This window comes from Ambystoma mexicanum, chromosome 2p (genome assembly GCF_040938575.1).
Source record: "Ambystoma mexicanum isolate Mex_15411 chromosome 2p, UKY_AmexF1_1, whole genome shotgun sequence".
NCBI lineage: Eukaryota > Metazoa > Chordata > Amphibia > Caudata > Ambystomatidae > Ambystoma > Ambystoma mexicanum.
Window position 1 is genome coordinate 486,223,782 of NC_090923.1, and position 25,568 is coordinate 486,249,349.

The following is a 25,568-nucleotide window of genomic DNA, read 5'->3' on the forward strand; positions in this document are numbered from 1 at the left end:
GAAGGCCAAAGCCAAATGCAACTCCTGGTATGACTCGGATCTCGTCACCCTAAAACGCAAGTGCAGGGTGGCAGAGAGGAAATGGCGTGCTTCATGTACATCCTCTGACAAACTGGCATGCCGCCTGCTCCAAAGGCAATACTGTCTCTCCGTTCTCACCAAGAAGAGAGCCCTTATCCAAGCCTGCATCTCTGCTGCATCTAACAACTCGGCCGAACTCTTTAAAATCTGCAAGGAGCTTGCCAACCCTGCTGCAGTCTCTACCTCTCCTGTCCCCTCCCAGGCCCTCTGCACTGCACTGGCCTCACTTCATCTCTAAAACTCAGGTCATCCTGTCCACACTCTCCTCCTATAACCTCCCTCCATCTCTTCTTGGCTCTCTCTCTGGCTCTTCTGCAGCCACCCCTCCTCCCTCCTTCTCTGCCTTTCCCCTTTTTTCTGCTGACGAGGTTTCCAGACAAGTCCGATCTATGAAAGTCTCGTCTAAACAGGTTTACCCCTGCTCCTCCAAAACTATCAAGGACCACATCGACTCCCTGGCTCCTGCCCTGGCTGACTTTTGCAACCACTCCTTCGCCTCTGGAGTCTTCCCATCCCCCCTTAAGCACTCCCTTGTGCACCCTCTTAAGAAACCCTCTTCCGACCCGCCTGCCCGGCTAACTATCGCCCAATCTCCATCACTCCCTTCCTGGGGCAGCTCCTGGAGAAACTGGCCATCTCCCAGCTCAACCTCCATGCTGAATCTGTTGGTAGTCTTCATGACCTTCAATCTGGCTTCAGAGCTGCCAGAAGCACGGAAACTGCTCTCCTGAACATCTGTGAGGACCTTCTCTCGAACCTCGACTCCAACACTCCGTGTGTGCTCATTCTGCTCGATCTCTCTTCTGCCTTTGACACTGTTAACCATGCCATCCTGCTCAACCGTCTCCGTGATAACCTGGGTATCACTGGTCAGGCTCTGGCGTGGCTGACCTCTTTCCTTTCCAATCGACCCTCCCAGGTCCAACTGGGTTCCTTCCTCTCTGACATCTTCTCTACCTGTGGTGTCCCCCAGGGATCTAATCTCTCTCCCTGGCTGTTCAACCAGTATCTGGCACTCCTTGCCCACCGCATCGCCACTCTCTGCCCCTTTCAGTGCTATACGGACGATACTCAGCTCATTTTTAGGCTACCCTCAGCCTCCTCCTCTCCTTCCCTCATCTCTGACTGTCTGCTATCCAGGAATGGTGTGCCGCCAATGACCTCTGCCTTAATGCCAGTAAGACTGAGATTCTACTCATCGGCACACCCACTCCCTCCTTCCCTGCAGTGCTCTGGCCAGCCTCTCTTGGCCCGCTTCCTGCTCATACTTGCAAGGCAAAAACCTCGGTCATCTTCGACTCCACACTCTCCTTCTCTCCTCATATATCTGACGTCTCTAAGAAGTCACACTACCATCTGCACATCCTCGGAGGTATTCTTCCCTTCCTCCAGAAGCTCACGGTCTCCAGAGCCCTGGTTCTCTCGAAGCTGGACTACTGTAACAGCCTCTATCTTTATCTGCCTGCCTCCACTCTCCGCCCTGTGCAACTCATCCAGAACAGGACTGCGAGACTTGTCCTTGGCCTCAAGCCCAGGGACCGTATCTCTCCAGGACTGAAATCTCTACACTGGCTCCCTGTGGCTGCGAGGATTAAGTTCAAAACCCTCTGCATTGTCCACAAGGCCTTCTGGGGCCTGGGGCCTAAATACCTTCAACACTCTCTTCCTAAATATCTTCCTTCCCGAGCCCTTTGCTCATCTGTCTCCAACTCCCTCAGGGTCAGCCGCTTCTCGAAGCAACAAGCTGGGGGTAGATCTCTCTCTGCGGCAGGGGCCTCCCTCTGGAACAGCCTTCCTGCCTCCCTGAAACTTGAGGAGAACCATCTTCAGTTCCGGAAGCGCCTCAAAACCTTCCTCTTTGCTTCTGCTTTCTCTCTCCCTCTCCCCTGCTAAATTCTTGATTGAAACTGCACTGAACCTGCACCTGGGCCACTCTCACTGACCTCGGTCCTTGGCCCAGCCACTCTCCACTTGCACTGCCTCCCTGGCAACCCCTGCACTGCGGGACTGTCTCTGCATCCCTACAGCACCCCCCGCCTCCCAGCACGTGTCTGCACTTACCTTGCACTTGCCACCAACTGGCCCTATTTATTCATTTATTTATTTTTTATTCTACTTGCCCTGTTCAGCACTTCCCCCTCTCCCCTTCCCCTTGCACTTTTTCCCTTCCCCCTACCCCTGCACTTGCGCGATCTGAATGACACCTGGCCTAGTAGGATCGTTGTCTCTTTCCCACCTGTTCTCCCCCCCGCCTCGTCGCGCCTTGAAACACTTGTGTATAGGCGCGTTAAAAATGCCATATCGTATCATATCATATAACTAGCTTAAGTACCCACTTCACCCTGGGATGTCCAGTCATATTCCACCGAAAAAGATGAACAAATATTGTTGTTTACCACAAAGGTACAAGGCGATAAATGTTAATTTCACTAATTGAACACCAAATGTTCATTTATCTCTGATTTAAATTCACTTGAATATCATATTTGTATGATCAGACTAAGCATACAAATATGATATTCATTTGAGAATTTAATTCAGAGGTAAATTAAAATGTGGTGTTCAATTAATTAGTGAAATTAACATGTATCGAGTTCATTAAAATGAAATCAATGATTAGAAAGACGCACTCAAACTATTCTAAAAAAATATCAGGAAACAAAAAAACGCAAGACCAGTTCTCCAGCATGAGGTCTGGCATGGATTCACATGCTCATGAATATTCCTTGTCGTCAGGCTGGGAATCCTCGGTAAAAGAAAAACAGTTTTTCGTTTCCAAACTGTCTCTCTTATAAGCCAATCACTGAGCTCTGGGTCATACTGCCCCCAGCCAATGACTGCCCTCTACCTAAGCCCCTCCTCTGGCAGCCATCTTCAGATTTTTACCGCACATTCAAGAGTTGGGAGTCCTCATGCTACTCTCTTCAGGCTTTTTGCTGCGTTTTTTGCTTGTTGAAAGTTGAACTCTATTTTTTGGTCAATCGAGCGTGTGTGCTCCATCGATCATCTTTCTGACTAACGGGGGATCAGTTTTTCGGTTTTTTTCAGCACCCCTCAAGGGCTGTTTTCGTGGAGTGTTTTTCTTGGAGGCTTCCAGAAGATTCTTCAGGCCTACACCGCATGGATCATGTTGGACGAGAAGGACGGCGCTTCCCTCTTCAAGCATTGCTCGTGACTGCAGTTTGTGGAATGTGTACATGGACGACCAGCATTCCCAGTGCCTGTACTGCTTGCACCTGACGCATAAGGTGGAGGATTGTGCGTTTTGCTGAGGCATCTCGAAGCGCACGTTGAAGGATCGCCACCAATGGTTGCAAGCGTGGCTACAGTCCGAGGCCTCTGCCCCGGTTGCCACCCAGAGGCATGCCTCGCCCAGATCCAGCAAACCTGAGCAGGCTTCTAAGTCCTTTCAGGGCGCCCCAACTCTGGGGGCTCAACACAAGGCCAAGCACCGCGAGTCCGCTTCCATTGGGGTCGCCGCTGCTGCAGGTCCTGTGACGGTCAGGGCGCGATTGTCATCACCCTCTGCTTCGATCTCCAGCCACCACTCTGGATAGTAGTCCAAGAGGAAGTCAACACTCCCTGGGAAGTTGAGAGAGAATTTGGAGAAGGACAAGCAGGAGAAGGCCAGACAGGGTGCAGTGTCTGACCCACCTGCAACGGAGACGCCAAGGTAGACCAGGAATCTGATGAGGCCAAGAAGGACAAGATGTCCACACGGCCAGAAAGAAAAAGGCCAAACAGGACTAGGGAACCAGCCTTTCCGTGAAGGCCCAAGTGCACCATGCAAAACCGTCGCCCTCTCTCGAGGTGGTGGTGGCTTTGCTTTGGAAGGCTGTATCGGCGGACCTGCAGGGTTCCTGACGACGGCCAGGGTGTCTCTCCCACCCAGCAGTAAGCCTGCTGAGAAAACCCCAGAGAAGAGGATGCCAGACCTCAGCCCGAGACCGACCCCTCGGGACCCAAAGACAGGGTGGGGATCGGTGGGTGGGGGGGGTGTCGAAGTCCTTCAAGGCACGGACACTTTATCGGCTGATGTGGATGAGATCCTTTCTGTCCACACCATCCAGGAGGGCGATGACGACAAGGGATGCCTGAGACTCACCCCACGACATGGGCGACAGTGATGCTGACGGGGTTACCATCGATGGAAGCGAAGACGAGGGGCCCCAGGGCGATGAGGTCCCGGATCCCAGCGCTCCTACACGCCAGGTACCGCCTAGAGACCTTCCATTGGACATCCTCTCGACCCTACACATGCTGGTGTCTGAGATGCAGATGATGATGCTGGACTCATGATTCCTGCCCCTCGTGTCCCCAGCCCTCCAAGATGTCAGGCTGGAGCCAGGCCACGATCACCTACATGGCCCTCAAGGGCCTCTCCATCCCTCCAAAGACCCACTTGGAGTCAGACTTGGCGCTTGTGGCACCAGACTCACTCACTCCCATAGGAAAACATTGGGGATTGGGTGTGCAGTGCATTGATGGGGACTAGATGGATGCCCCCACATATTTCGGTTCCCAGAACTGCATGTGCAGTCTAGTCTTTTGGGTGTGGTTCAGCCCAGAGACTATTTAAGCCACGCCCAGGCTTCGAAACATGCTTTGTGTTTTCTGCACCTGCAGCGTGACACTCGCCGTGTTCGGATCGGTCTCCAGTAAGCCTGCATCTTTCTTATGCGCTCAGCTCCTGCAAGAACAAGAACACTGTTAGGAACAGCCTTACCTTGCAGCACTTCTGCCCATCATTCATCGCTCCTTCTGTTCTGCGGGCATCTTCGGCGGTGTCATTCCTATCCCGGCATGCCGCTTCCTAAGGAAAAGGGAAAAGAACAGGAAAAAAGGCATTAGGAAGCATTCTGCAAATCTTCGCTTATTTTTAAATACTGTTCGAGCTTCAAACGCTTACCTGAATCCCAGCCGCTCTGGGGGAACTCTGTCTCCGGAACTTCTCATCCATCTTCAAGAGGGAAAAGACACTCCAGGTTAGCGTGGAAACATCCACAGGGGCTGCATACCGCTCTTACTCACCGCATTTGTTCTTCATAACCGGGAAACTAGTATACTGTTGCTCCGAGAGATAGGGCTGTCTATTCAGAGTGATTGCTGCGAGTGTCTTGAATGTCGGGCTCTTACCCACTTGGTCCCTGCCTGATCTCCCCATCTTCCTCCACTTGTCCCTAAAGGGGGTAAGTGTTTGAAGGAGACCCTCTGGCCAGTAATCGTGACAGTGCCGGAGGTTCGCCAGCAGGCTTCCCCAGCTGGGGAGCCGGGGAGTGGGGGGGCGCATTCTCATTCCCCTGGGATGGCCTGTTTCTGTATGTGTTGCCTCCGTTGTCGTTGCTCCTTCAAGTCATCAATCAACTCAGACGGTACTGGTGCAGGTTGATCCTCACTGCACCAGCGTTGCCGAGGTAGATCTGTTACCCGAACCTTCTCAGCATGTCGACGTCCCCTCAGTCACGCTGCCAGTCGTCGCAGATCTTCTTGCCAGGGAAGGAGACACAATTCTGCACCACGACCCAGGGTCGCTGAACCTAAATGCCTGGCTCCTACAGCATTAGAATTCAGGGGTTACGATCTTCCGGCAGACTGTAAGGAGGTACTAGCCAAGGCCAGAGCGTCATCTACTTTGAAATGCTACAGACTCAAATGGAAGCGTTTTGCAATTTGGTGGTGTTCACAGAAGATCGACCCTCTGAGTGTCACAGCCCCTCAGATACTTCATATTTGCTCTCATTGGCTAAATCGGGGCTGGCTCACGCCTCCAAGGTTCATCTCGCAGCTATGTCCTGCTACACCAGATCCCCAGGAAGGCCCTCCTTGTGATCGCACCGGTTAGTCAAGGAATTCATCAAGGGACTATTCCGCTCGTTCCCGCCCCGACCCCGGCTTGGGAGTCAATGTGGTACTTGCTAGACTCATGGGATCCCCGTTCGAACCTATGCATTCTGTCCCACTCAAGTTTCTGTCGTGGAAGACATCTTTTCTCGTAGCCATTACCTCTGCACGACGAGTGGGTGAGATCCAGGCCCTATCCTGTAAACCACCTTACTTGAATTTCCACAAGATGAGGGTGGTGCTGCGGACGCACCCCACCTTCATGCCTATTGTGGCGTCAGACTTTTTTCTAAATGAGCCCTTGGTGTTACCTATGTTCTTTCCGACTCCTTAGTCGCTGGCTGAAAGTACTTTGAACTTGCTGGATGTGGATAAAGCGGTGAAGTTTTATGTGGCCCGCACAAAGAGTTTCCGGAAGACTTCTCGGCTGTTCATGAACTTTGGCCCTGTGAACCATGGGAAGGCCCTTTCCAAGGCTTCCATTTCCAGATGGCTCTTCGGCTGTATCACTCGCTGTCACTGGTTGGCAAACTCACCATTGCCTGGCCATCCGAGAGCCCACTCTACCAGAGCAATCGCTGCTACTATGGCGTTCTTCTGTTGTGCCCCTGCTGGACATCTGCTGAGCTGCTATGTGGAGGTGGACGCACAACTTCACGAAGTTCTACTGCGTCGACAGGGATTTCAGGAAGGAGTCCTGAGTGGGCCAAACAGTGCTGCACAACCTGTTTGCTTGAAGGTGAGCCTAGTGAAGGAGGTAAGAGATTGCTTCTGTTGAACCTTGCCACCTTCCGTGGTTGTGCATGTGTGAGCTGCTATGTATTCTTTATTCATGAGCATGTGAATCCAAGCCAGACTCCATGCTGGAGAAGGATCAAGTTAATTCTCCAGCATGGGGTCTGGCATGGATTCACATGGTCATGAATATTCCCCGTCGTCAGGCTGGGAATCCTCGGTAAAGAAAAAATTAGTTTCAATTTTGTTTCTGAACTGTTTCTACTAATAACCAATCATTGATCTCTGGGTCATACTGCCCCCAGCCAATGAGTGCCCTCTACCTAAGCCCCTCCTCTGGCAGCCATCTTCAGATTTTGACCGCACGTTCAAGTGTTGGGAGTCCTTGTGTTTAGCTCTCGTACGTTTACTGCATATTGCGTTTTTTAGAGAGTTTACTCTTATTTTTTGGTCGATTCGAGTCTCAAGCTCCATTGATTAATTTTTCAATTAACTGGGACCCGTTTCGGAAATTTCTACGCCCCTCGAGGGCGAATTTCCATTGAATTTCACTTCTTGGAGGATTCTGGAAGATCTTTGAGGCCTAACCTGCGTGGACATGGCCGAAGACAAAGGAGACTAGACACCCGTTGGATTCAAGCTGTTTAGAATCTGTCCAGGATGTGGACTACAGAAGGTCTTTGAGGATGAGCACTCCCGGTGCCTCTATTGCCTGCACTCCGACAAGTCGCACGTGGAAGTGGACTATGCGTTCTGCAAGGACATGTCTGCCAGGACCATGAAGGATCATCGCAAACGACTGGCTGACTGGCTGGAGGCAAAGAGCCCGGCGGCAGGTGAGCCCCGGCAACGTACTTCGCCAAAGAAGTCTGAGCGGTCTTCTAAGACCTTTTGAGGGCGCTCCAGTGACGGTGGCCCAACAGAAGGCAAAGAACTGCGAGTCCGTGGGCACAGGGAGCGCCGTTGGTACGGGCTCCTCAGCTGGCAGGCTGGGTGCAGCATCGCCAATGCTGTCAACCACGAGCCAACGCTCTGGCTCAACGAAAAGGAAGTCGGAAAACCCGGGTAAGCTTTGGGAGAAGCCCCGGTTGACACCAACGGTGAAAGCCAAGGGGGAGCGAGGCGGTGACCCTCCCCCCACGGTGAAGGCCTCAGACGCACCAAAGGTCGTGAAGACCCAAATTCACCTGCCTAAGGCTTCAATTGAGGGAGTGGCAGCGTCCCTGGCGAAGCCTGCAGAGGTGACCCCAGTGGAGACGACCTCCAAGCCTAGAGTTTCCCTGCCATCCCAGAGGGAATGGTCTTTCCAACCCATCAAAGACCCTCGTGAAGCCCCAGGCTGAGAAGAAGGGAGGGGCGCGCAATAGTCCTAGGGGACTCAGATATCTCCGCCAGGGACGAGCTGTCGGTCCTCAAGTCAGTCCTTGACAAAGGTTCGACGAGGTACGGGCCTACGGGAAGGATCCTGACGAGGCGGATGTGGAGAGCGACTGTGGAGCCGACAAACGGCAGGCCGACGAGGAACCAGAGGACACCATGCCGCTGCCAACGCTCCCGTTGCAACCGATGCCACAGCCGACACAGGTCGGAGGACATCTTGCTGGCACTGCACACCCCGTGCAGAGATGAGGACAAGGATGCTCTTGCCTCCGGTGGAAGATCCAGTGGCGCCTGGACCGTCGGCGAGCCCTCCAGCCAACCAGAGACGAGGCCATCCACCACCACCCTTCCATACTTTACCTCCACCCCCGCCGCCGAGGGATGAGACAGAGACAACGGGGACGGACGGCGGGGACGACAGAGCAGACCTCCCGTCTTCCCCTCCCAATGAAATTGGCTCGTTTCACGCCATGATCGCCAGGGCCTCAGAGCTTTTTCAACTATGTCCCGAAGAGCAGAAGGACGGATTCCTTCATCAGTGACGAGAGGCCAAGAGGAAGACCGTACTCGCAGTCCCTCTTTGGACGACATCTGGGACGAAGGACTGTCCCTTCTGAAGAACCCATCCACGGCCTCTGCGAAGAGAGACTGGTACGAGAAGAAATACCGGGTCCCAGGCTCAGCTCCTATTTTCCTCAGGGCGCAGCCATCCCCGACTCGGTGGTCTCTGCGGCAGCCAAGATGAAATCGGCAGGGGCGACGGCATCGACTTCCACTTCCCTGCCGGACGGCGAGGGGAGGAAGCTGGACACCATGGGACGACGGGTCATCTCGTTGGCAGCGACGTCCATGAAGGCGGCCAACGCTCTCGCTTTCGTGACCCGCTACAATAGGGAACTGTGGTTTAAAATCACCCCCCTCCTGGACTTCCTCCCAAACAAGAGGATGGAAGCCCTTGAAATCCTGCAAGAGGGAGAGGTGTCTTTGGACAATGCCACCACGGTGGCCACGGACATCGCCGACAGTTTTCGCCAGATGGGCAACTGCTTTTGCCTTCGCTGGCACTTTTGGCTCAGGGCCACCGACTTCCGTCAGGATGTACAGACCAGGGTACTGGACATGCCCTTGGACGGGAACAACCTGTTCGCAAGGCAGTGGACATGTCACTGTAGGCCATCCAGGCAGACACAGAGACGGCCAGTGTCTTGGGCACGCTCCATCAGCGACGGCCGTCCTTTCGGACCTCCTGAAGGCGAGTGCCAAGGTGCTTCCAAAGTATTCGGCAGCCTGTTCTTCGTTGCAGGAAGCCTACAGGGGCTGCAGCAAGGCCGTTGGACATTGTCATTGTCGCCAGGGGGCCCAAGGTGGCAAGGCCTCGGTTAAGCCGGACTGAACCGGCCGTGACATCGGGCCCCCACCCGAGCACCCCGGTGGGAGACCGGCTGGGGAACTTCGTCGGCATGTGGAAATCCATCTCCACCGACCGTTGGGTGCTGGATGCCCTGGCCCACGGACACACTATGGAGTTCCAAAGGAAGTGTTCCCACTTTCCACCGGTGGCCAGGAACGAAAACCACATTCCACAGCTACTTCTGGAGGTACGAGCAATGCTGGAAAAGGGCGTGATAGAGCTTGTCCCGAAGAGGCTCTGTGGCTCTGGAGTATACTCTCAGTACTTCCTCGTCCGGAAATAGACCTCCGCTGCCTCAACAGATACATAAAATCCCAGAAATTCCGGATGGTCACCCTTCAGCACGTGGTGGGACAGCTGGAAGAAGGGGACTTCCTGTCGTCACTGGACCTGGAGGATGCATACTTCCCCATGCACAAGGGACATCTGAAATGTCTGCGCTTTGTGGTCCAAGGGCGGCACAACCAGTTCAAGGCACTGCCCTTCGGTTTGTGGTCGGCACCAAGGGTCTTCAAGTGCCTGGCACCGGAGGCGGCTGCGCCTGCAGGGGATCCAAGTTGCGGATGCGGCCGCTGCAAGAGTTCCTCGATGTCTGTTGGATACAATTGGGGGGAAGCTTCGAAGACAAGATCGTCCTCAACAAGACTTTCCGTCAAGTGATCTGGTGGTGGGGCACTGTGATGACGGACGCCTCCCTGGAGGTATGGGGCGCGCACACCACAGATCTCCACGCAAGAGGCCTTTGGCTCCCAGAGGAGAGGTCGATTCACATCAACGTCCTGGAGCTCCGGGCCGTGTTCTGGGCCCTCCGGTCCTTCCTTCCGTCCCTCAAGGGCAAGGTGGTACGGGTCTTCACTGACAACACCACCACAATGTTCTACATTCGGAAGCAGGGGGGCACCAGATCCCCGGCTCTCTCCAAGCAAATGCAGGATCTGTAGCACTGGGCCATCGCCCAAGGGATGTTCCTGGTCCCCTTTCACCTGGCAGGAGTGAAGAACACAGTCGCCGACTCACTCAGCAAGGAGCTGCGCTCTTACCACAAGTGGGTGCTTCGGCAAGATCAAGTAGATCTCCTATTCCGACAATGGGGCAATCCCCAGCTCGATCTGTTCGCGACTTTGGCGAACACCAAGTGCTGGAGGTTCGCCAGCAGGTTTCCTCAGCCGTGGAGCTTGGGGGATGCATTCTCCTTCCCCTGGGACGGCCTGTTCCTCTGTGTTCCCATCGTTGCCGTTGCGACTCATCAGTCACCTCAGATAGTCCCGATGAAGGATGATCCTTGTCGCACTCGTGTGGCAGAGACAGATATGGTTCCCGGACCTTCTGGACATGTCAGCGTCCCCTCCAGTCAGGCTGCCGACTGATGCGGATCTGCTCGCCAGGGAAGAAGGTGCGATCCTGCATCATGACCCAGGATCGCTGAACCTGCAGGCCTGGCTCCTGCAGCACTATAGTTCGGAGGCTACGATATCCCAGTGGACTGCAAGGAGGTACTTGCGAAGGCCAGGGCTTCATGGACTCAAGTGCTATGGACATAAATGGAAGAGGTTTTCTGTCTGGTGCCGTGCACAGAAGATCAACCCTCTACGGCCCCTCAAGTGCTGCTGTACTTACTGTCGAGGGCCAAAGCAGAGCTGGCGCATGCCTCCATCAAAATTAATCTGGCGGCTATCTCCTGCTACACCAGATCTCCGAGGCGGTTGTTGCTGTGGTCTCACTGCCTGGTGAAGGAATTCATGAAAGGACTGTTCTGCTCGTTCCCACCGGTAAGGCTCCGGCCCCGGCGTGGGAGCTCAATGTGGTGCTGACCAGGCTCATGGGTCTGCCATTCGAGCCTTTACATTCGGCGCAACTGAAATTCCTACTATGGAAGACGGTGTTTCTTGTGCCCATCACCTCTGCACGATGGGTGGGAGAGATCCAGGCCCTCTCCTGTAAACCTCTGTACCTGACATTCCACGAGACGAGGGTAGTGCTGAGGACGCACCCCTCCTTCATGCCCAAGGTGCCGTCGGACTTGCATCTCAACGAGCCCTTGGTGTTGCCTGTTTTATTCCTGTCTCCTTTGTCGCCGGATGAGAGGACTTTGCACTCTCTGGATGTGGCTAGAGCGCTGAAGTCATCACAGCGGTTTGTGAACTTTGGCCCTGTGAACCAAGGGAAGACCTTCTCCAATGCTTCCATTTCCAGATGGCTCTCCGACTGCATCTTGCACTGTCACCGTTTGGCAAACGCCCGAGAGCCCATTCCACCAGAGCGATCGCTGCTACTACGGCGTTCCTGTCTGGTGTTCCCCTACTGGACATCGGCAGGGCTGCTACGTGGAGGTTGACGCACACCTTCACAAAATTCTACTGCGTCGACCGTGATTCTAGGGAGGAGTCCAGTCGGCCAAGCAGTGCTGCGCAACCTGTTTGCTTGAAGGTGAGCCTGGTGAGAAGGTAAGAGATGCTTAATGTTGAGTTCTTGAGCCTTGCCACCTCCTGTGGCTTTGCATGTGTACTGGTATGTATTCTTGTATTCATGTGGATGTGAACCCATGCCAGACCCCATGCTGGAGAAGGAACAAGTTACTTACCTGTAACTGTTGTTCTTCAGCATGGGTCTGGCATGGATTCACATGCAAAACCTCCCTCCTGAACCTCTGCGGCACTTCTCTTGGTCCTACTGCCCCTTTACGTGCTACCAAATCTGAAGATGGCTGCCAGAGGAGGGGCTTAGTTAGAGAGCAGTCCTTGGCTGGGGGCAGTATGACCCAGAGCTCAGTGATTAGTTGATAGGAGAAAGACCGTTTGGAAACAAATCGGAAACCGGTTTCCTTTTAACGAGGAGTACCAGCCTGACGACGGGGAATATTCATGAGCATGTGAAGCCATGCCAGACCCATGCTGGAGAACAGTTGCAAGTAAGTAACTTGTTCCTTCAGCGCACACAGTGCGATGAGCACTTTCTACAAATGACCTGTAAATGGCGCATGGAACACCATAAAACATAATGCTGAAAAATCAAAAAGTTATCTTGGAAACGGGATGACCTATCGAGCTAGAAATAGTTGCATTAATTTGGCAATGAAATGAAGAATATTCCATGCAAAATTCATGACACCAGTCGTCACCGTTCCCCAAGATCAACAGCACATAAAACCCCACTAACAAACATTAATATATATGTGTGTATATGTATATATATATGTATATATATATATATATATATAATTCCTGAGGCTTGTGGAATCTGCTTAGATCATATGCTGTGCATAGGCCGACATCTAGTGGAAGCTGCAGAGTATTAGTTTGTTTTTTGAAACTCTAAAATAGGGGGGTCGAAGTAGGGCTTGCCAGTGATACTAATCCCTAGTGTGACGTCCACTGTCCCCATGATCCCTCACGCGTGTAGGACCTTCAGATTGTTTTTTTCCGCCATACTTGTCGGAAGCATATCGCAGAGTTCCCTTGGCTTTAGCCATTTATCAATATTTCCCTGTTTTCCCCAACCCTACGCCAAAGATCGACGTCGGTGAATTAAGACTGAGGGAATCAGCCGTCGTGACTACACAATGGACTTTGGGCCTCTGGCGTTGGCTCTGTGCAAGTAGGGAGAGTGGGGGGTGGTCACACACACTCGTTTCCTACATATGTCCGCCCGCTGCCAATTAGTAACATATGGAGAGTACTCCCTTGTAAGCTCTTCAAGGCCAAAACACTCAAGGACCGCACGACGAAGCGCTGGGCCCACTACGCCAGGCAGCTCGAGGCCCTGGACGCCGTGGGATCCTTCAGCGATGCCGCCTTATCAGACGGCGAGGGCACAGGGGTGACTTCAGGCACCCACGCGCAAGCCCCGACCACGGAGGACTGACCGGCAGTTCAGTTATGGGGACAACACCCGGCGGCAAGAGCGCAACACACACACCTTCCACCAAACACTTCAGACCCAGCCGAGATTCGACACGTATGTCGAGTGTTAGGTAAAAGAAGGCATCAAGAGAGCTGTCCGCTGATCGGTGTCCTCTGAGCGTTCTAGGTCACGTTCGCCTCACGACCCACAACCGTCCACGGTTGCAAAAGGTGCCATATTACCAAAAGTCATTGAGGCCCGGTCATCGGAAGATGAATCCGACCTCTTTCCCCAAGTAGCACTTTCGACGTCTACTTCAGTAGTATGTTCGACGTCTGCTTCTGAGATTCAACGCCCCTCTTCTAAGACTCCCGAATCTCGTGCCAACACTTCTGAATCTCGACGGCAGGCGTCGAAACATTCAGAAAACCCTAAGGGTTCAGGAAAACATTCCTCAATTCATGGGAAGGTTGAAAGACGACATAAAAAAACATCAGGTTCAGAAGGAAAAAGAAAAGGAGAAATCCAAGGTCCCTAACCCTGTCACCAAGGAAAAGGTTGTTCCTCCCACTCCTCAGGATATCGACATGGATGAGGAACCACAGGAAGAGAGGGTTATCCCCATTTCCAAGCAATGGAACTCGGAGGACATTGATAGGGTAATGAGGAGGATGTCCTTTTTTGTAGACTTTTAGGAAAAGGACCCTAATTATTTCCATAGCTATCAAAATACACCAGCTACCTTTGCTCCTTCGGGATCCAAAGACCCTCAACCCCTACTAAGAGGCTCTGTTCTTGGACTCCAGTTCAGGGTTTGGTTTCCGACCCTTCAATAATTCAGCCTTACCAGCCATATGGTGAGTAGTCAGAAATACAGGTGCTGGAAGACCAGACAGGGGTTGATAACTATGGGAATGATGAGGACCAGGAAGAGGAAGAGGCGGCGGAAGCCTACAGTCTTGGCTCCTCTATTCTGAAAGATCCCCAGTGAATGATTCACCGGTTGATAATCAACCTTTACTCAATGGGGTATTGATTGATTGATATTTTATCTCTATTGCGCTCGTACACAAGTGTTTCAGAGCGCTACAAGGCAAGGGAGGGGTCAGGGGAGAACATCCACTGGCAGCCAGTGGAGAGATTTCAGAGCTGGAGAGATTCGATCCCAGGGCTTGAGGCCAACAAGGACAAGTCTCGCAGTCCTGTTCTGGATTAGTTGCAGAGGCAGATAGGTTTAGAAAGAGGCTGTTACAATAGTCCAAGCTAGAGAGAACCAGAGCTTGGGATACCATGAGCTTCTGTGGGAAGGAGAGGAAAGGCAGAGTACCTCTGAGGAGGTGCAGTCGGATATTTGACTTTTTAGAGACCTCAGAGATGTGGGCGGAGAAGGAAAGGGTGGAGTCAAAGATGAACCCGAGGTACTAGCTAAAGCTGCAGCCCATTTTCAAATAGACACACAGGGTGTCCAAGAATATAGTTTTCGCAGAAGAAATCCTAGGGGACAGGAAATCCATTGCCCAAGCTATCCCCATATTAAAATCCAGCGCAGAATTGATCCTTCTCTGCTAACCCCTAATCTTCCCCGGGCAGTTAATCCACGAGTAGAAAAATTATTTCGGGCTGCTCCCTCCAATCACTTATGCATAAGGGGTCAGTTAAGACACGACTCATTGGTAGTAACAACCACCAGAAAGAAGGCGGGCACACCACTAGCTTCTTCAGAAGCACCCCCTGACAAAGAGATGAAGAAAAAATATGCTCTGGGGAGGAAGGTGGCATCCACATCAGCATATCTGGCACGTATTGCCAACACCACCACTCTGTTAGCAAGCTACAATTGCCACCAATGGGAACCAGTAGCTGCCCTAATAGCCTCTGCACCTGAACCACTAATGGGCCAGTTGGCCCAAATTGCATCAGCCTGAAGATCTGTGTCTGGATGCATCCTTAAGGCAAACTTCAATGCAGCAGATAATGCAGGGAGATTAATAGCAGAAGGCACAGGAATAAAACGCCATGCTTGGCTAAGACAATCCGGGTTCAAGCCCGAGACCCAAGCCACCCTCATAGACATGCCAGTAGAGCTGAACGTCCTATTTGGGAAAGCAGTGGAGGAGGCACTTAAGACGGCTAAGGATGAATACGAGACCTTAAAATCCCTTGGCCAACTGACAAATAAGCCCTCAGGTCAAAGGGGAAATAACAATTTTCATCGCTTTCGCGGCCAAAGCTCCCAGAGGGGTTACAACTACAATCAAAATCAAGGAACCTCATGGGGCAGCAATCCATCCCAAGCTACTCAGGGGTTTTACCAGAGGTTGGCGCAGGGGCCGCAGTAGGGGTAGAGGCAGCACCGGTAGAGGTGGTACGCCACCCAATAAAGTGTCGTTCTGCTCCGGGTCCCTTCCCATGCATCCCCAGTTGGGGGGCTCATTTCCACCTTCACCCACGCATGGGAAGGGATCACTTCAGACAGAAGGATGCTGTCCAGTGTCCGCAGGATTCTGTATAGAGCTACTAGAATTCCCAGAAACCATCCTCCAAGACAGAGTACACTCCTTTGAGCACCAAAGAATTCTCCTCGAGGAGATAGCCATTCTTCTTGCAAAGGACACAATAGAACTCGTCCCGGGCAACCAAGTAAACAAGGGTATTTATTCAAACTACTTCCTTGTGCCAATAAAAATCTAACGAAGCGCCCAGTATTAGACTTGTGCCCTGCAAACAAGTATGTCAAGCCACAAAAATTCCGCACTCCAGGAGGAGGTAATCCCCCTACTAAAAAAAGGGGGATTACAGGGCAACATTAGATATGAAAGATGCCTATTTTCATATTTCCATGTGCACAGAAGATTCTTGCGTTTCAAGATAGACAGCCAGCACTACCAGTTCAAGGTGCTGCCCTTCTTAATAGCCTCAGTTCCAAGGGTATTCACCAAGGTACTGGCGGTGGTGGCGGCACACCTACGCAGGGAGGCAATCCCGGTGTACCCTTACCGCGACGATTGGCTCATCACAGGGGAAACACCTGTAATTTGCAGATTGAACAATCGATGACCTCTTCCAATTGGGCTTTTCAATCAACTAGAAAAAATCAAGCCTGGTGCCAAGCACCTCAAAACAGTTCCTAGGAGCTGTCCTAAACCCCCAAGAGGGGTTGGCCTTTCCATCAGAGGAAAGAATTCGAAATCTTTTGCTGCAAATTCCTCAATATCAGTCTGGTCGCCAAATAAGGGTACGCAAAGCGATGTTTGCTAGGCATGATGGCATCTTGCATTTACCGGATTCCTCACGTGCGCATGTGCATGCGACCCATGCAGGAATGGTTGGCGAAACAGTGGTCTCAAGTAAGTGGTCAGTGGGACGATCTAGTGGTCGTTTCGCCAACACTAGTACAAAGTCTTCGCTGGTGGACAAGAGAATCTTACAAAGGGGAAATCCTTTTTATGATCCAGAGATGTAAGCCGTCATCACAACAGAAGCCTCCCTGGCAGGATGGGGTGCTCACTACCTTCACCACACAGCTCAGGGTCTCTGGTCTCACACAGTGGCTCAGAACCATATCAATCTGCTAGAACTTTCATTAGTCTTCAGAGCTTTTCGGACATTCGAACCCCTCTTATCCAACCTGTCGGTGCAAATCCTAACAAACAGCACGACAGCGATGTTTTACTTAAACAAGGGGGCACGCGTTCGCCAAATCTGTCCAAGCTTTTTGGAAATAGGCACTCGGATGGAAGATTTACCTGTCATCCCAACATGTTCCAGGGGATCTCAATTCACCAGCGGGCGCTCTGAGCAGAGATTCCCTCCCAGAGGAACACAAATGGTGACTACACGAAGAGAGAAGGTGCATGGATGCTTGTAGTCTTATCTGCTTGGATACTCTGTACTCGCGCTACTCCTCATGCTACCTCATGTAAAAAAAATACAATCTGAGGGTCCTACACGTGTGAGGAATCATGGGTACAGTGGACGTCAGACTAGGGATAGTATTACTCACACGTCCCAGTTCGACACCCCTTTTCGAGTTTCAAAAAACAAACTGTAATACTCCGCAGCTTCCACTAGATGTCGGCCTATGCACAGCATGTGAATCTAAGCAGATACAAGCATCAGAAATACGATTACGGTGAGTAATGTATCTCATATATATATTTATCTGGGCCTACTTGTATTTAAATAAACCATTTATTTTTACAATGCATAGTGTTCGTCTCTCTCTGGACCATTTTTATTACAATTTATTTGTACTGATTTTACAGCCCTCTCTCCCTCCTAAGATACGCCTGGCTGCTCTGTCTGTTACTCTATACTCAGGTGGTACAGCCTTATACTAAGAGTGGAATCTTGTACTGCCTCGGTTGAATGGTTTTACTAAGAACTGTCCTAACAACTGTAACTAGTGTGGCATCCTAAAATCTGTCCACCAGGCCAGATTCTAGAAACCCATCTTAACAATATTGCCACTGTACGTGTGCTGTGCCAAATCGGATAAGGTCCTCCGGGGTGGAACTAAGGGAGGTATGTCTATTGGCAATATAACCCAAAAAGATACAGCACTAAAGTGACAAGCAGTTTAACATTTTAAGGGAAGCTGCTTTAATGTTGAGGATTACCATCCTGTCGCTGGGGAATGTTCAAACAGCATGTGAATATATGAATAGTACAAATGCTGGAGAACAGGAGATAAAGGTAAGGAACATGTTCCTTCCCACCCCTTGTCTTGTTTTATTGTGCGCCCATCGAATGGTAGTGGGCCTGCAAAATAATGCAGGCGTGGCTTGTGTCTTAACACTGTACTGGGTTTGTGCAGCACTAAGCTGACTGAGAGGTATGCCTGACTGTTCTGCCATTCTACCTACATTTGAGAGGTTTGGCTATATTTTTAGCTTGGTGCCTTTGCCCCACCATGGAGTTAGTGGTTGTACAACACTCAACAGGGGGTTGTTCAAAAACTGCCTTATTGCTGGCCACATCGGAAGCTACTTCAAAGTTTAAAAATCAAGGCCTTATCTGCACTCAGCTCCCCATGCCTAGCATGAATCATGAAACATACATTGTTGCTTACCCTAGTGCCTCGCTGCCTACTCCTTTCCAATACCTCATGCGTATTTGGGGAATATAGCCACAGACCTAAAGAAATTACTTGATCAGACTTCTGAAGAAAGATTCGGAGGATCCTCGGGTCTTCTAAATTAGACCTTTAATTAACACCAATTTCCAAGCCAAAATTCTAGATAGGTTAGTGACACCCCAATTACGAGAACACAAAACGTGAAACCACCTGAATGACGATCCGTTACAGACCAACCAGAGCATAGAAACCAGCTTGTTTGGAGAGGAACAGAATGGTGTAATATTCTACTGGATTTATCCGCTGCCTACAACACTGTCAATCACGGCATATTCACTAATAGAATGTATAATACTCGGGGCATAGGACGTACCTTACTTGATTGGTAGAAATGCTTTTTTCTCAAAAGGTTGACTCGCGTGCAATTTGCAAAGTTTACCACTAAGCCCACCATCCTACGTTGCAGGGTTCTGCGAGGCTGGTTAATGTGTACATACACCTGGTGTTAGGGAGAATTCTCTCTTTAGGCTGAATTTCCTAACCTAGTGAGTCCCCCAGCAGCTTTGCTGGTTTTCTGGAGTTGTTTTTTTTTCCTCCTGCCAAGTGTGAGACTCTTTTCCTCCCACTCTTGGACATGATTTATCGTATTCCTTTGACTGGTAATGTTTTATGGGCTATGGGGTCCTTTACTCCATAGGGTCTCATGTGTTTTTCCTATGTGTGTTACACAGCACCATCCATGCAGTAACACAGGGGTGTCATAGTGACACCCCACCATAGACTCCATACCCTGGGACTGACTACTGTCTCCCAGGGCATGTAAAGTCACCATTGGCTTTACTAGTCCCAAATTATTAACAGAAACCAGTACAAACCATCATATTGTGGACATACTGGTCGGGGCAATTCGATTGCCCCGGGGTCTTAGTCGAGGGGGCACGTCTCCGTCCCCCCTGATAGTTTTGGCTGGTGGCAGTGGAAACTACTTTTTATATTCGACCACAAATATTTTCCTATGGGATTTTCCCATTGTTCGAGGCTACCAACTTTAATTATTTAATTCTCATAGCCTCGAACATACCGCCGGTTTATTTAATTAATATTAATTCGCCGGTTGGTATTTTTTGCCAAGACTCTATTCTAAAATGGCGTTTGTGTTCTCTTCTGTGACTCCAACCAAGTCGAGTCCTTTGTTCCATTTTTTGGCGGGCTTCTCTTCTCTTGAAGCCTCAAAAGTGGTGCCACTCTGTCTGGGTACCATAGGGGGCGTGGGAGGGGGTTTAGGCACCCTGGACTGAGTTACCTTGGTAACTCAAGTCACACTCTTGTGTGATTGGCCCAAGTGGTGAGCCGGCCGGCTCACCACTTAGCATGTTTGAGTTACAGCTAGGCTGAGTGAATGGGAGTTTTCTGCATAAAAGCAGGGCTTTGGGGACTGGAACTTCAGAAGTCGCCACAGGACCTGAGAATCTGACGAGGGAGAAGCTGAGCCGACCTACCACGACGACACCACCGGTGGAGCTCTGCAGAACCGACTCACCACTTCCCGACGACAGAGAAGATCTCCCGGCTGGAGAGGCTTCTTCCCCTGACTGGTGGGCACAACCAGTTTACCTTCCTTTCTTCGCACCCCATCCCGTTTTGTTGTCGAACTGCCCGTGCCAAGCACCCCGATGGCCGGATAGCCACTCAACACTGAACCGCGAATCAACGGACCGCTCCTTGTACCTGAGAAACTCTGCGGCTGGTTTCTTCCCTGGCAGTGCAACTGACTCCTGTCTTCCTCCACGACGAGATCCCCTCTTCCCCCCCGGACGAAGCACCGACTTGCACCCGCTGCCAGGAACAACTGCCCCCGCTGGAGCGTTCTCACCACTTTAAGGTACCGTGTCCGCCAGGCCTCCCTTTCTAAAGATTGCTACAAGGTAATAATAACCCCTTACCCTTCTGGACTGGGCTGGCCGCCTTGACCCTCTAACTGGTCCCTTTCTTTTGTCCAACTCCTTTTTGAACCTTTACAAGACTTTTGTGCACTGCAACTGTGTGACCTTGGACACATTTCGTTTGGATCCTCTGAAAGTGGATCCGGCCTCTTGAACTCTAACGTCACGGTTTTACTTTGCCTTCCTCGCTTGTTATGTTCTGGTAAAAGTGTTGGGATCTGTTTCAACTTGTTCTCTGCTCTTCTCTCCCTTTTTAAAACGAAATATTAGAGTGCCATCTACGTTAAGCGCTCATCGCTGTCTGAAAATAAGTGGGGCTTTACTTAAGACATGTCTAATATTCTTTTAAGGGAGTGTATATCTTTTAGTGACCGTGTTTTTGAATTGCTTAGTATTAGTGCCTGTGCGTTTTTCTAGATGTGGTTTTAAATAAATAATTATATCTCTATTACACCAAGCCCTGGTCAGCGTTTACTTGTTCTACTGTGTTCTTTTGACCTATTGTGAATACTCTGTATACTGCCTAACTCTTCTTGAGGGAAGTCTGACTGCTCAGCCACCAAGTGAATCTGTGTGGTACAGACTGCTACCAAGTGGGTTTACTGCCAAACACCTGTAGTCCTAAATCTTTTGCAGTGGTCCCAGAGGGAACTGCACAGGTTTCTGCCTAACACCTGGTCAAAGACTTAATGAATATACTGAGGTTTTCAAATGTTTTGCTGATAATTAGTTTGAAATCAACCCTTAATCAACCAAGAATGAAAATATCAATGACTGCATATCATCAGTTCAGAATTAAATGCCCACCATCGAACTCTGGGCAAATGTAGGAAAAAACTATCATCCTCAAACTGGCTAATAGTGCAAAAGCAGACCTATCTTTGAAGTAGTGAGAAAAACGTAGGGCCCGTTCCCACCGCCTCTGAAACAGCAAAATACCTCATCATGAGCCGTCAGTTGCCAAAACTGGACACATTCAGCTTAATTCATTTAGGATAATCCTCCCCCTGTTAACCACCAAGCACAACATCCAACTGCCCCCCAAGCCTTTGCTATAAGCAAACTGAAAAATGGCAATGCCCTCTGCTTGGGCTTCTGGAAACAGTACATCAAACAAATGCAACTTGATTAGAACAGAGTGGGCAGCCTTCTCTTTGGACTCAACAAGCATAATTGCATCTTTCCACCAACATAAAATCGAAGAGCTCCCTGAAAGGTTTTTACTTGGGAGACTAATCCTATAACAAAGCTACCTCTCTACTTGTGATCCCACAGATTAATCGCAGCCAGCACTTGCAGACCCAGGACGACTACCTCATTGTACTTGATGAACTGCTTAATCTAGTCTTTTTTCCATTATACCTTGTCATTTTGTTCAGTTTGTGATGTAATCCTTTTCCTTAATTGGATGTGCATCATTGCCTTGGATTTTCTGAGTGCTCAGAAGTGATTCAGACTGCGTGTGGCATTTATAGAAATTAGAATAAACTATCTTTGATCCTAAACCCACTGAACCCACCCCTGCCATCCCCAGACACCCCTTTATTTCAGGGATCCTAGCATATCCATCCTGCCGGTGGTATATTCTGCCTCCATCAAAATCAGAGCTTCCAAAACCCTATGCCTTTCAGAAATCAGTGTCTCCTAGAGCTTGAAGCATTTTCTCCTGCTGATGCACAATTGTCATGGACAAGCAGCGTTACCTCAAACTTCCAAAATACTTCAAGGCACATTTTATTTATTTTGTATTTATTCTATGTATAAGTAGCGCCCAGACCCGGAGGCATCACGGCGCTAAGAAAGCGGTACAGAGTTGGTAAATAGTCATTTTAAAGGGCATGCATGTTACAAACAAATCTGGCAGGTTACACGCATTTGTTAAACAAGGTTGTTTTTACTTTCTTTCGGAAGAGCGAGTAGGAGGGTTCTTCTTGGATACACTGACGGAGGGTGTTCCAGAGGGCAGGGGTGATGGTGGTGAAACTAGAGCCCCCAGCTCTTTCTGGTGAATCTGGGGTGATCAGGGCAGATGAGGAAGAGTGGTGTAGCTTGCACACAGTGTGTTTTTTAGATGTGGTTGTTAAGGTACGGGGGCGGTGTTGTGCAAGCAGCACTGGGTGATTGTGAGGAGTTTGATCTCGAAACATGCTTTGATGGGGAGCCAGTGCACCGCCTGCCTGATTTGTGAGATGTGGTCGGAGCGTTTCAAGCCCCAGACTGCTCGGAGTGCATTGTTTTGTAACAGTTGGAGTTTGTTGATGTTTTTGTTCCTGCTAGGATGGTGTTGCAATAATCCAATTTGCTGCCTATGATGACCTTAGCTAGGATGAGGCATTCGTTGGGGGTGAGGAATTTTCTGGAGAGGTTGAAAGTTTTGTGGAGTAGGCGGTAGAAGAGGCGATTGCTTTGACATATTTCTGCTTGTTTAGTTCAGCGCCCAAGTAGACTCTGAGCATTTTGACGTTGGCGGATACTGGGATGATGTTTCCATCGATGCAGAAAGATGTGAAAGCAGGACTAAGGTGGTTGAGGCGGTGGGGAAAGCCTGCGATAAGGAGCTCGGTCTGGTCATTTAGTCATTCAGGCATAGATGGTTGTTGACCATCCATGCCTGAATGAAGCTGTAGATGCGGTTGATGTTAGTTGAGTCTAGCTCATGGTTGCCTATGATTTTGAGGAGGACCTGCGTATCATCGGCAAAGTTGGTGTAAGGTAAGTATCCAGCTGGTCAGAGGGGTTTGGTGTACATGTTGTGTACAGGGTGGGGGACACAATAGGAGATGGGATTAGCTGCTTCAGTTCCCATGAAGACCCTGGTGGATAGTCCGGAAAGGAAGGATTTGATCCATAAGGCTGTTTCGGGGGAAGAGGTTGAAGGTAGCAGTGAGGTGTTGGCATACAACCCTTGAACTCTATTTCATCTAGTACAGAACAGGTAGCAGGCGCCACTCTATCAAAAGTACATGACATGATAACCTGTTCTGTAGTTTTTACCCACTTTGAGAGTCCTCAGCCATCGCTTTTTGCTCACTGTATTTTTCATAAAGGAGGAATAACTATTTGCATATCAGTCTTTGGCCTGACCACAAGGGCAGTCCCCACAAGAGTGTCAACAGCAACCCCAGACACGTGTTTCGGCCTAGTCTGGCCTCATCAGGGTTTGCTGTTGGTACACTTGTTCAAAGGAGGTTTGCCTGGCATTTCGGTACTTGACTGCCCTTGTGGGTGGGACAAAAACTGATGGCGCCTGCTACCTTTTTTTGTATTTTTTCTATTTCATCTAGTTCTGTCTCAAAATTCACTGTAAGGCACACTGCATTATAGTGCTTTATATAACTAAGTACACACGAATGCGTCCATTTGAGCTCACAGAACCATGTGTCATGCTTTGTGGGATGATTAATCATATTTAAGTGACGCCGTGGTTGTTGTTAGGGCTGCTGAATGTTACCCTGACGGGGTCCAAACATCTGGGAGATTCCTGAAGGCACACCCATATTCCCTCTTGTGAAGTTCTGGGTCTGATTGCTTTGGATTTCTAGTCCTCAGAACCTGAATGGGTTGCTACTGACCAGATGGCTTTTAGGATTCAAAATGTGGGTTCAATGAGCTGGCGCTAAAACCAGCTCCTTGGCGTCATCGATCACGAGGTAAGCAGGAGCTACTGCTGGGGAGCAGGGAGGGAGTACACTGCGCGCTGCAAAAGTAATTTCCACATGAGATGGACATTTGAATACATTTTTGGCCATTATGTATGAGACTCTATGTATAAATGTGTACCAATACTTTTTTTCATTAAACTTCTCAAATCGTCAAATTGAATGTCATATATGCATGCTTGTAAGACATCATTTGGCCTGGACAAAGGTAGCTGATGGGATCAAGTTAACCAGGTACTCCCAGGGTAGAAGTAGGAGCTAAATAGCTCCCAGCAATTTCGAACCATGGGCTTTTCTGTTTCAACCAAATCTGCTGAGCTTAAAGGTTTGGAGGGGGTACGATTAGCATTTGTCGATGGTAGCAAAATTAAATAAAAATAATAAGGAAGCAAGAGGTACGTTTTTACATTAACCAAAATGCATTTTTCCTCTTTAGGTCAGATACACCTCTTATTTACAAAGCGGTGCCCAGCTGGTTTGTGAGAGTCGAGCATATGGTGGACAAGCTACTAGCCTGTAACAGTCAGTGCTATTGGTAATGTACTTTAAAATAATTCCATCAGTTGTGATTGTTCTCGTTATGTATGTGCTCCTCAGCATCTCGGTTTGTAGATTCTTGATTGTCATCGTTGTAATCTCCGAATGGCAGTCATTAGCCAACATGCACTGTTTCTTTTTGGCTTTTAAAATAAGAACTGCATATAAAACACCTGGGGTGGTGATTCTGTGCTCTTTTGAACCTAAACACAACAGAGGGTGTTCAGGCCTTTGCTAGCAGCCATTACCTTTTAAAACGCTGTTGTTTTCAACTTATTTTATAAAGTTGAAAATGTGACGTTCTTTTCGAACAATCAATGCAACTTTCTTCCCATTGGTTGAACTCCAAACAGTTTAACTCTGATCACTTAAATTGTGTAAAATCTTGCAGTGATAATGGTGAAGTCTCCAAAAGGCAAGAGGTTGCTTGACCGGTTGTAGGCAGACTCTTTGGATTTTGAGGGGTTTTACCATGTCTCATTTGCTGTGTAGTTTTTGTCACCTCTGAGCTGCAAATGAAATGGATTGTCAGGATACTTTTGTTTGGGAAGCAATTGAAGATGTTGTGTAGTCTAGTTTTGCCTGCATGCCTTTGTTGGTATTCTGTCAGTAGTTTTCATGTTCGGTGGTTTGTAATGAACAACTTGGCAAACTCTTTAGGTGTACGTGCTCATTGGTGTGCAAGTCCGGAGTCATATCGGAAAAACCCTCAGAATATTAAAGAAAAGTCTTTAAGGCCTACCTTCATGTCAGTAGGGGTTGAGAGACAGGAGATTCCCAGGAAGATGTAATTCCACAGTATTGGTACCTGATTTGAGAAGTCTCCAACTCTCAAACTGTAAAACTAAAAGGGGCACTACTAGCAGGCGCTGGACAGCTCATTGTAACACTTGAAAAAACAAGATAAAAGATCTTAAAAGGTGTTCAGACACCCACTTGGAAGTCAGTGATGGGTATACCAAAGGGGGCAGCAGACGGAGTCATTAGATCAAAAATGAGTATGTTGGGAAAGATTATCTTTTTGCACCTTTCCCTCCATAGTCATATGGGACCCCTAGTCGTTT

At 49.7% G+C, this 25,568-nt stretch overlaps 1 protein-coding gene across 1 annotated transcript in view; it reads left to right on the plus strand.

The window, feature by feature from the left end:
• The window catches only part of IARS1 (isoleucyl-tRNA synthetase 1), a 2,025,584-nt gene that overhangs the window by 568,825 nt on the left and 1,431,191 nt on the right, over nucleotides 1–25,568 (plus strand). Inside the window, exon 13 of the mRNA XM_069643896.1 lies at nucleotides 24,404–24,502. Coding sequence (XP_069499997.1) covers nucleotides 24,404–24,502 — 99 coding nt within the window. The remainder of the gene's footprint in view (nucleotides 1–24,403; nucleotides 24,503–25,568) is intronic.